The sequence below is a fragment of the Crinia signifera genome, chromosome 7 (genome assembly GCF_055691185.1).
Source record: "Crinia signifera chromosome 7, ASM5569118v1, whole genome shotgun sequence".
Lineage (NCBI taxonomy): Eukaryota > Metazoa > Chordata > Amphibia > Anura > Myobatrachidae > Crinia > Crinia signifera.
In genome coordinates this window covers 147,766,752-147,778,725 of record NC_139223.1, presented here as the reverse complement: position 1 = coordinate 147,778,725, position 11,974 = coordinate 147,766,752, and the positions used below count along the sequence as shown (strand labels likewise).

General features: G+C 43.4%; 1 protein-coding gene across 1 annotated transcript; it reads left to right on the top strand.

The window, feature by feature from the left end:
- The first annotated feature begins 366 nt into the window (after nt 1-366).
- LOC146020656 (general transcription factor II-I repeat domain-containing protein 2A-like) lies at nt 367-3,987 on the top strand. Its single transcript, XM_083153930.1, has 2 exons — nt 367-1,733; nt 1,816-3,987. Exon 2 carries the CDS (start codon nt 1,831-1,833, stop codon nt 3,688-3,690), a length of 1,860 nt encoding a protein of 619 aa, XP_083010056.1. The 5' UTR covers nt 367-1,733; nt 1,816-1,830; the 3' UTR covers nt 3,691-3,987.
- Nucleotides 3,988-11,974: the final 7,987 nt, after the last annotated feature.

The window sequence follows — 11,974 nt, the reverse complement described above, 5'->3', positions numbered from 1 at the left end:
TTGCTCCCTTCCTGGCAGTGTTCACTCGGCCGCTGGTGCGCCGAGGTGGAGTGCTGCCAGTGCCGGGCGGTACTGGTGGTGCTCTCCACGCTGCTCCCACTCCCCCTCCGTGCACTCACCTGCAGGTAGGAGCCGGCTCTGTTTGCCACACAGCTGATGCCCCGTATCAGAGATGCCCCGCAGCAGCGCTTCCTCCCGCTCCATGTCCTGTGCACGGCCCGGGGAGCGCTCTTCCTGCTCTCTCCTCTTTGCCGCTGGGGTGCCTGCCGTGCTGCCAATGCCGGGGGGGGGGGGGGACTCGGGCAGGGGTGCTCACCACGGCACCATCACTGTAGTTAAATGCTGCTCCCACTCAATGCGCTCCGGCGTCTGAGCTCATGGCGGGTGAATGACAGCTGCCGGGCAGGACTCGGGCGGCTGATCGCTCAGAGGCCACCACACAAGCAGAAATGTGTGGGCCTTCTGAGCGATAATAATAGTCAGGACTATTATGCATCGGGGTCGCACGGGGCCGCGCATCTGAGCTGAGTGTGGGACACACACACAGCGATAGTAAGCCACTTTCTGAGCGATTATGTAAAATCGCTCAGAAAGTGGCTGAATATCTCTCCGTGAGTAGGGCCCATAAAATCTGGCAAGCATTAACAAGGCAAGCATTTTCTGTAAGGTGCCTTTTTCATTTATGGTGGTTGTTACATGGAGGGAGGTGGCCCCCATGTGTCCCCTATCAGCCAGGGTTGCCCAATGTGTGCTGTATAATTCCTTTGGTACCCCCTTGTGTCACATATCAGCCAGGGGTGCCCAATGTGTGCGGTATAATTCCATTTGTACCCCCTTGTGTCACATATCAGCCAGGGGTGCCCAATGTGTGCGGTATAATTCCATTTGTGTCCCCTATCAGCCAGGGGTGCCCAATGTGTGCTGTATAATTCCTTTGGTACCCCCTTGTGTCACATATCAGCCAGGGGTGCCCAATGTGTGCGGTATAATTCCATTTGTGTCCCCTATCAGCCAGGGTTGCCCAATGTGTGCTGTATAATTCCTTTGGTACCCCCTTGTGTCACATATCAGCCAGGGGTGCCCAAATGTGTGCGGTATAATTCCATTGGTACTCTCATGTCTCCCATATCAGCCAGGGGTGCCCAAATGTGTGCTGTACCATTCCAAGGGTGCCGAAATGTGTGTGGTATAATTCCAAGGGTGCCCAAATGTGTGCTGTACCAAGGGTGCCCAAATGTGTGCTGTACCAAGGGTGCCCAAATGTGTGCGGTATAATTCCATTGGTACTCTCATGTCTCCCATATCAGCCAGGGGTGCCCAAATGTGTGCTGTACCATTCCAAGGGTGCCGAAATGTGTGTGGTATAATTCCAAGGGTGCCCAAATGTGTGCTGTACCAAGGGTGCCCAAATGTGTGCTGTACCAAGGGTGCCCAAATGTGTGCGGTATAATTCCATTGGTACCCCCATGTGTCCCCTATCAGTCCAGGGTTGCCCAAATGTGTGTGGTATAATTCCAAGGGTGCCCAAATGTATGCGGTATAATTCCATTGGTACCCCAAATGTGTGCAGTATAATTTCAGGGGTGCCCAAATGTGTTGTCACTTAGGTCACAGAGTCTTTGAGGTGCAGGGTTGAGCAAGGCAAGCCATTGTCTACAAGTCTGAGCGGTCACAGTGCAGGAGCATTTTATCACCTCCACGAGAGTCTTCAAGGAAGAACAGGCAAACTATTGGTAAGTATATCCACTGAGTGTGCTGCTATGGTGGCTAATATGACGTGGGGACTGATATTTATCATGATGTTTTGTTTCCTAGGAGCCTGCTATCACCATGAGTACTGCACAAAATGCCAAGAAGCCAAAAACGTACTATTTCCACTCTGAATGGGAGAATGACTTTTTTTTCACAATGTCAAACTCAAAATGTGTATGTCTGATCTGCCATTCTAAAGTTGCAATTGCAAAAAGAGGGAATCTGGAACGGCATTTTAAAACCATGCACAATAAGTTTGACACCGATTATCCTCCTAAAAGTGAATTGCGGAAGAAGAAAGTTCACCAGCTAAAACTGCACCTTGGCACTCAGCAGTCAGTTTTTACAAGACCTAGTGCTAAATCAAAGGCAGCTACTATTGCATCATTGCGTGTCAGCCACATACTTGCAAAGAAAAAAAAAAATTTTCAAGATGGAGAAATAGTGAAAGAGGCTTTTTTAGAGGCAGCAGATGTATTATTCCAAGATTTTAAAAACAAATCGGAGATTATGTCTTCTATTCAGGATATCCAGCTTTCCAGAAATTCTGTGATGCGACGCTGTGAAGTTATGGCTGACAATTTAGTGGAGCAGTTGCAAAAAGACCAAAAAGAGTGTGTCTTCTTTTCTCTGCAATTTGACGAGTCAACAGACCTGACAGACACATCACAACTTTGCATATTCTCTAGAATGGTTTTTGAAGATATGTCTGCTAAAGAGGAGATGCTAAAAATCCTGCCACTAAAGGGAAAAACTAGAGGGGAAGACATTTTTCAGGCCTTCAAGGAATACATAAAGGACACACAACTACCAATATACAAACTTGTTTCCATAACCACTGATGGAGCACCGTCTATGACCGGAAGGACCAATGGGTTCATTGCCCTGTGCAAACATGATGAAACATTTCCTGACTTCCTGAATTATCATTGCATAATTCATCAGCAAGCTTTGTGTGGTAAAATGCTAAATATGGCTGATGTCATGGATATAGCACTCAAAATTGTAAATTCAATTAGAGCACGAAGTCTTCAGAGGCGTCTCTTCCGATCACAACTTGAAGATAATGAAGCACCACATAATGATCTTTTATTGCACACTGATGTCCGATGGCTAAGTAGAGGTGCATTTCTGCAAAGATTTAGAGAACTACTACCCGAAATCAAAGATTTTTTAGAGTCCAGAGATGTGGAATACAGGCAGTTGGATGACGAACAGTGGCTGCTAGATTTAGCTTTTTTAACAGACATCACAGCCCTGTTAAATGAACTGAATATACAGCTTCAAGGTAAAGACAAAAATGTTGTTGAAATGATTGGGTCTATTAACTTCTTTAAGCAGAAACTGAAAATGCTGTGTGTGCGTCTCCAGCAGTACAACCTGCGTGACTTTAAAAATCTTCTCTCTGAGCTAGATGCTCAAAAAAAAGAACATTCGCAACTTGCCATTTCCAGATATATGGAACAGATTGAAAACCTCCAATCAGACTTTGAAAGACGTTTCAAGGACTTCAGATTTCTTGAACCGCTAGCAACATTTTTGTCTTTTCCCTTTGGTACAGACAAGGATATTGATGATATTGCATCCCAAATGTCCTCTCTTTTTCATATGGACACCTCTTCAGTTGCAGATGAAATAATGACTTTGCAAAATGATATTTTTATCAAAGCCCGGTCTTCTGAAGGAAATTTTTGGAAGCTTCTTGCTGAAGAAAAATATCCTAACCTAAGAAAAAGTGCCATGTACATAACAGCACTTTTTGGCTCCACATATCTTTGTGAGTCTGCATTCTCGCATATGAAAATAATCAAATCCAAATACAGATCAAGTCTAACTGATGACCACCTTGACGCCTGCTTACGATTAGGAACGAGTACCTACTGCCCTGAGTATTCAAAGCTTGCTGATGCCATGCAGTGCAAGTCATCTCATACCTAAATTTGATTTCACCTCTGATGAAAACTACAGCTGTCTGTTTATGCAATTATGTTTGTACAATAAACTCTTATTTTCTTCATCTACCATTCGAGTGTCCGTTCCTATCCTTCTGCAAACAAGGGGGGTAAGGGCTTTCTTTATTCTACTTTGTATGTTCCTGGCACCGGATACACCATCTTAATACAGAGTGCCATCCTGTGAACCAAACGATAATACCTAAATTTGCAAGATTTCCCAACATATTGACGCCGGTAGATCTCCGGTAAGTAAGAGTTCAAAAAGTAGATCCCAGGAAACAAAAGTCCGGCCACCCCTGTTCTACATGGAACGACTTGGAGACGATTAAAGTATCCATTGGAGTCACATTACTCCCTCAGACCCAAAGTGTGAATAGTCCACCATTGAATTAGTGGACCACAGCACGGGGTACGGTTTTCACCATATACCTTTCTTGTAGGGTAGAAACTGCATTTGGTATCTGATATCACACTATGGGCCTTATTTCGGTTCATTCTTTTCTGACAAAATCCTTCTTAGATGGGCAAAACCATGTGCACTGCAGGGGGGGCAGATGTAACATGTGCAGAGAGAATTAGATTTGGGTGAGTAATTTTGTTTCTGTGCAGGGTAAATACTGGCTGCTTTATTTTTACACTGCAATATAGATCTCACTTTGAAGTAAAACCCCACCCAAATCTAATTCTCTCTGCACAAGTTACATCTGCCCCACCTGCAGTGCACATGGTTTTGCCCATCTAAGAAGGATTTTGTCAGAAAGAATGAACCAAAATAAGGCCCAGAATGTGGTTTCTCTCTCCTTTCTATGTCATATGAATAAAACATCAGAGACATCTAGGACGGAGTAGAATTGAGACATAGAAACACAGGGAGCGCTTGAAAACACTGTCGGTATTCTTTCTGTATTTGTACATCCCTGGTGTATTAGGTGATACACTCACCGGACAGTATTTGAGCCTGCCCCCAAGCTTAGTAATTTATCTCAAAATTTCTTTGACATTAAGCATAATACAGATCAGCTGCCGCTAATCGGCATCCAGCATCCGGTTTCCCCGTGAAACCAATATGGAGGTGCGTTCCATTCCGCGGAAGTGCGTCACCTCATGCGTTCCAATCGCCGGAAGTAGGCGAAACGATGTAATTCAGCCGTCTCCGGCTGGGCGCATATCCATCACTGATTGCCGCTGAATATACAGGAAGTGACGTTTGCGTGTCACACACGCGGAAATACTTCAATTTTTGATTTGACAGATGCGTTTCAATCAGCTTATTTTTAATTTAGATTGACCCGGTGTCATAGGGAAATCCGATGCTGTGTACAATTACATAAAATCAACGGATATGAGCGCTAGAAGAAAAAGGGGAAAGAAAGAACAAAACAAGAGATTAAAATACATTTTATATGATTTTTCGACCACCACCGCTTAACATGTGAAATAGATAGTGACCCAAAATGAGTACTAGGAACAGATGTCTCACTTTAGCTTAAAAATGGTTTGAGCTCAAACTCTCCATTAGACCTTTGGGAACAAGAGTTCCCAAACGATGTATCCAGCACATCTCGGTCCTGGAGAGTCTTTTGGCTACATCATTAGTACGGCTTTTTGGAAGAACTTGTTTAATCACAAAAAATGCAAAATCATGAATTTGGGTCTCAAAAATCCAAAGGCTAAATATATTATTAATGGCACTATATTGGAAACTACTGAGCAGGAAAGGGATTTATGAGTCATTATTTCCAGGTGACTTAAAGGGAGATATGCAATGTAACAAAGCAATGAGGAAGGCCAGTCGGATGATTGGTTGCATAGGGAAAGGAAGCATCATTAGAAATAAAGAAGTATAAGATAATAATGCCACTGTATAGGTCATTGGTATGACCTCATCTAGAATACTGTGTCTAGTTCTGGAGACAATGGGCCGTGTGTTATGGGAGCCGATTTTGGTATAATTTTTTGAAATGTGCGATTTTTACGCAAAATCGGCCAACATAATAGCATCCGAGTTCACTCAAGCTAGGAAAGTTTCAGCTCTAAATAAGAGCCACCTATAAAAAGATGTATCCAGATGTTTTGCCCATTTTAAACATAAAACTCATCCTATGTAATGGGAGCAGAGTTTGTAGATCGGACACAAAACAGGCCGATAAATTCTAAAATATTTAGAGCAGATTAACTCCCCAATAAACTCCCCAATCAAAAGAAGGAGAATAATAACCCACATAAAACATCATGACCCAGATATCATACTATTACAGGAGACCCACTGGAGGGCGGGAGAGGACTCAACACTTAGGGCACCATGGATTGCAGAGTGCATATCGGCCCCCTACGTCACCAAATCAAGAGGAGTAGCCATACTCTTCTCTAAAAAATTGGTTTATTCTGTAACAGACTCAATTCTAGACCCTGAGGGCAGATTCCTGCTACTAGATATCCGGATAGGAGACTCAGCATACACCATCTTAAACATATACGCCCCCAACACCCAGACCCCAGATTTCCTCTGCCAGATCTCCCAACTACTGGCACAAAGATCACACTCCTCGTTAATCATAGGAGGAGATTTTAATGTAGTCAAAGACCCCACATTTTCCCTTTAGTACATCCCGCCCACATTGTTTCATAGCCAAATAGTGTAGCATTATTTGTTATGCACATAGAGTTGCAATGATATGTGGTTTGTCTCTAATTATTTTATGTAGATAAAGGCCATTATTCAGATCTAATCGCAGTACAAATTTGTTCTCAAAATGGGCAAAACCATGTGCACTGCAGGTGGGGCAGATTTAACATGTGCAGAACCATTTTGGCCATTTTGAGAACAAATTTGTACTGAGCTCAGATCTGAATAAGGGAAAAAGTCTCAATTACACATAGTATATCAGCATGCTCTATACATTTTAATCAGCAAAAGCTACTTGCACATCTACTTAGCATCCTGGTGTGCTTTACATGCATTTAAAAAATGGAGTGCAAATAGAAAAAGTAGCAGGATTTCATCGCAGTATGGACTCACGCATGTGTACTACATATGTGCAAGGTATCATAATCAGCTGCTGTATGAAATCAGGTTGGTAATACCCCTTATGTTTCTATGTGGGCCCTCTACCTCTCCAGCTAGGCTAAGCTGTGTCTCCTCTCTCTAACATTGGGAAGCATTGGATAAGTGACATGTGTCCTGGCTTTGGCTTCACATTCATGTTGGAGACTGGAGAGGCCTATGTAGATTTGTTTGGGTGATATTTGCATTTTGATTTATTACAGGGAAAACTCTTTGATCATGAGCCACATTTTCTGCACAGATCTATCAGTACAGCTACACATAGGGCAGTATTCAATGAGGCCAATTCGCCATGTTTCAATTTGTGCTATTTTCACTTTGGAAGGTGATTTTTTGTGTCAGAAAGTGAATCACCCTATTCAACGTGCACTTTTCGCCGACGGCGAACAGTGAATGACGGACAATTCGCCGTATGATACTCTCCGCAATTCGCTGTGGTTTTTCAATGGGTTTTCCATTGTGATTCGCCATGAGTGTATTCAATGAGAAGATGGCGAATTGCTTTCTAAGTGATTTTCGCCGTGTATCACCGTGTAGCAATCACCATCTTTTCATGGTGAAGTGGAATCTGAACTTTTAAAATAAAGGTTTAAAAAAAAAAAAAAATGGTGTAAAAAAAATCAGGAATTTTATTATGTGAAGGGGAATGCTTACAGCACATAAATATATATTTAATTTAAAAAATATATTTTTTTTTACACATAACAGCCAGCAGCGGGCCAGGAGCCGAGAGCCGCTCATTACATATGCACTATACAGTCACTTCCCCCGATCATTTCATATGCACAATCGGGAGCAGTGCTAGCGGCTCCTACCCGGTCCCCTGCTAGCTCTCCCGGGGGGCAGCTTGTGCTGCCTGGGTCCCGGGGAGCCCTCAACCCCTCACATACATTCTGGGGCAGACAGGGAGACTTCCAACTCCCTGCCTGCCGTCGTCCCCTGGCTCCCTGCGGCGTCTCCAGAACACGGCGACTGTGCAGCGAATCCTAAAAAGGATTCACTGCACATGTCGATTATAGTAATTGAATACTGCCCATAGTGGACTATCAACCAATAAATATTTCAATAGCTATACTTTGAGATGAGCAGATCTACTGCCAATGGATCTGTGGATCATTTGGCTGCTTTACTATGTATTGATTAATTTTCTTGTGAAATAGATTATGACAAACTAGCTACATGTTATAGAAACTGGCTAGGATTTGTATGAATATCACCTAAGGCTGAGTCTTGAATATCATAATTACAGTACATGGGTGGCAGACAGCAGCTTATAGTATTGCCATAGCAACATTATATTTTTATTACTTGATATAATTATGCCTACAAAAGGAATCAATTACCATCTTAATTATTTCATTTTTTGTTTCATGTAAGGGTTGAAAATGAGGAGAGGAACGAATGAGTAGAAACATAAATAGGCAAGTTTTAAAAAGTTATTTTTGGGACTATATACTGTTGGAAGTGAATTTGTGACTGTATAAGTTTGTTATATACATAAATAACACTTGGTTTACACTGTTTCTTATAGAGTGGCCTTAGCTACGAAATATAATATGTTGGTTTGTTGCATTTCTTTACTGTGTTTGCCGACTGCATAGTTAACCCAGGGTTTACAATAGCCTCTAGCTTTTACTGTGTTGGTATATGATCATCTAGTGAATAAGTGTAATTAATTGCTCTGTGTAACATTTTTATCTTTAGTATACATTTTACATATGTGTAATATCTTATACTGTATGTGCACTTTTTTTTTTTTTAATTAGGGTAACTGCTGTAGGACATCCTTAACCACTCACCCTCTGTGCCAGACTGCTGAATAATTGGCTGAGGGTTACAGGTGTGGTGGGTGGGAGTGTGTCCACAATTGTTACCGATACAGTAGGTCAGTGATGGCTAACCTTGAAACTCCAGCTGTTGTTGAACTATACATCCCATCTTGCCCTGCTACAGTTTTATCATTTGGCCATTCTAAAACTGATTCAGGGCAAGCTGGGATGTATTGTTCGACAATAGCTGAAATGTCAAGGTTAGCCATCACTGCGATAGGTGAAGGTGTGTTCTACATGTGAATATAAAAACCTGCTGTGTATGTCATCATTATACGTTGATCCCTGATGGTGGTATATTGTCTCCCGAAGCATGTTGGAATCACAGGCATCTGGGATGAACTTAAACTTGTAAAGAAGAGACTTTCTCCCATGGCATAACAGCATATATATATATATATATATATATATATATATATATATATTTTTAACAGTAGGGGTGAGGTGGCTTCCTATTTTGTCAGTCCTAGGCCACAAAAATTCTGATGTCAGCCCTGCACCTGGCATTCTGCTCAGACCCTCAAAAAATTGAGACACGTGGCCTGCTGTGAGGCCACATCCCGATGAGCTATGGAATGTATGGTCACTACAATGCCAGGGCTGTTATAAAGCCCAGTCCATCCATACCTGAGGCCTGAAAGAGGCAGAGGACGATTCTGAGGACCCTAACTGTGTACCAGCATCCAGGGACGCCTGTTTTGGTTATACATCTGCTTATTTTGTTTGCATTTTCTGTAGGCAAAATTATATGTGACCATCTGTGAGGAGGAGGAAAGAGGATTCCATTGCTGACAGATTGTGTCCATCAATTAAGCGCATGTGTCTGCTATTCTGGTAGACATATCTTATTGGTACGAGTCACAACCTTTTATCTCCCAAAAAAAAAATCTTTGAGTTTTACAGTATTACACTATTGTTTCTTATTTTCTTTTTTGGGGCCAATATCCCGGAAAGAAAGAGAGCCTTACTATATCTAGGGCCTAGGGAACTGTCCAATAATCTTGTTGGTATTGCATCCATACCTGAAGCCAAGAATCAGATCACCCAACAATTCAGGGCACTGGAGACTAGAGGTTATTTTAACAGCCTGTCTGATGCATCTAATAGCTAGATCCTAGGTAGTCTGGCTGAAATTTGAAACAGGCAATCATTTAAAAGAAAAAAACAGCCTGGTTTTGCCTTTCAAATGAGTGCTCTTTTAAAAAATTGGCCAGACTCGCTGAGATCTCACAGGTATCTGCATAGTGAAGGCTATTACATTGACCCCTATGGAAAGGATGTAAATAAACTTCTAAAGATGACAATTGGAGAAGTTGCCGATAGCAGCCTATACACTTCAAGCTGTCATTCAATGATAAATAAAATTTGATTGGTTGCTCTGTCCTATCTTCTTCAACAGAGCTCCATCTTTCTCGACAAGAGTAGCTGAAGGTGTAGCTTATAGTATTTTTGTATCACTTTGATCCACATTAAAAATAATTAGTCTGCAGCACTGTCAGGCTACAGGTAACAGGGGAGCACCAGGGACACTTCTATTTGCTGCGTGGGACATCAAGCTATAAAAAAGTTACATCCACTCAAATAGTGCACAAAATCATAGGCGAATCTAGGGGGTGGTCCGGGGGTGCACAGGACCACCTATTAGCCCATTTTATAGCTGAGGGATGGGGCTTTCCAACGAGTCCAGCCCCATGTCTCTAGCCCCCTGGGAACCGGAGATACTGCCAGGCAAAGCTGGAACGTTTTCCCTATAGGATAACATGGGACCCGCTAATTCCGACCCCCACCCAGTTCAACGGCTGCCAGTTCCCTCTTCGGGATCACTGAAGCTCGAGGTTGATCTCAGTCGAACCCAAATCGCTAGGCCTTCAATCTGATACCAGATAATTTCTTAAATGTAATTTCATGACATGTTTATGTTCTTTGAGGGCAGATTTCTCTGGAACCAAACAGCCCAGATTCACGGGACCAAAATCATTCGAAGCCAACTCAAAAGTTCTTTAATATGATACTGGTCTCATGTAAATGGATCATTTGGTTCCGAAGATAGAGCTGGTTGGTTAAAGGGGGGTAGGGAGAGGGGAGTGGTTGTCTCTCCCCCTCACACCAGAAAATGCATCCTGAGACAATATTCCCGGGTAAATCCCTGCATTTTCTGTTGTGAAAGGGGTATTATTTCAAACAGCCGTGACCTGCAGTGCTCTGAATACAGCTCGACAGCCCCCTGCTCTCTGCCCAGCTGTCAATGACTGTCACCCCTGCAGCTTCCGCTCCAATTCTTCTCCCCGCTTTCCCCTTGCCCGCCCCCCCTCCTTTTAATCATGTGGTGCCGGCGCCCGGCGTGCTCCCCTGACGTCACACACAACAACAGCGCGCACAATATTTCAAATGTCCACTCGGCTAGAGGGGACACTAGGAGGGGAGTGGGAGCGTGCTCTGCGCTGCGCTCTGCTCCTCTCCCCATAGATGCAGCTGCACCGCTCTCCATCTCTCCCTGCAGCAGCAGCGAAGGCTCATATAAAAATTTACAGTAAGTGGTACTTTTGGGGCATTGCTTAAGGGATGCTACAAGTGGCGGTATGTGGGGGCATTACGCATAATGTGTGGCTTAATGTGTAAGGGGCATGACGGTGTGCAGCATCATGTGGAAGGGGCATTATGTGTGCAGCATCATGTGTAAGAGCATTATGTGTGCAGCATCATGTGTAAGGGGCATTATGTGTGCAGCATCATGTGTAATGGGTACTATGGTGCGCGGCATCATGTGTAATGGGTACTATGGTGTGGGGCATCATGTGTAATGGGTACTATGGTGTGCGGCATCATGTGTAATGGGTACTATGGCGTGCGGCATCATGTGTAATGGGTACTATGGTGCCATCAAGCAAGAACCCCCTAGCAAGGAGCACGTAGGTAAGCAGCACTTATGTGGCAAATATGTAATGGGCATTACAGTTTGTTATATAGTATGTAATGGGCATCATGATGTGTGGCACAATGTGTAATGGGCATTATGGTGTGTGGCCTTATGTGTAATTGGCATTATGGCGTGTGGCTTTATGTGTAATGGGTATTACGGAGTTTGCTAAAATGTGTAATGGGCATTACTGTGTATGGTCTAAAGTGTAATACCACACCCCTTTTTGTGATGCCACGCCTCCTTCCCATGAGGCTACGCCGCGCAAAGGACCCCCTGCTTTTATGTCTGGATCTGGGACCAAAATATATACATATATCATCAAGACACTTGCAGTAATCAAAAACATAGTGACATTTATACAGTACATACCATCACATATGAGCTCTCCCCCACCACCTGACGTTCCACCGTCCGGGTCCTGCTGCAGCTTCCGGTCCGGAGCTCAGGGATGCCA

Excerpts from the sequence above, each read along its gene's own strand:
- LOC146020656 (XM_083153930.1), top strand. The coding sequence starts at position 1,831 with ATGAGTACTGCACAAAATGCCAAGAAGCCAAAAACGTACTATTTCCAC.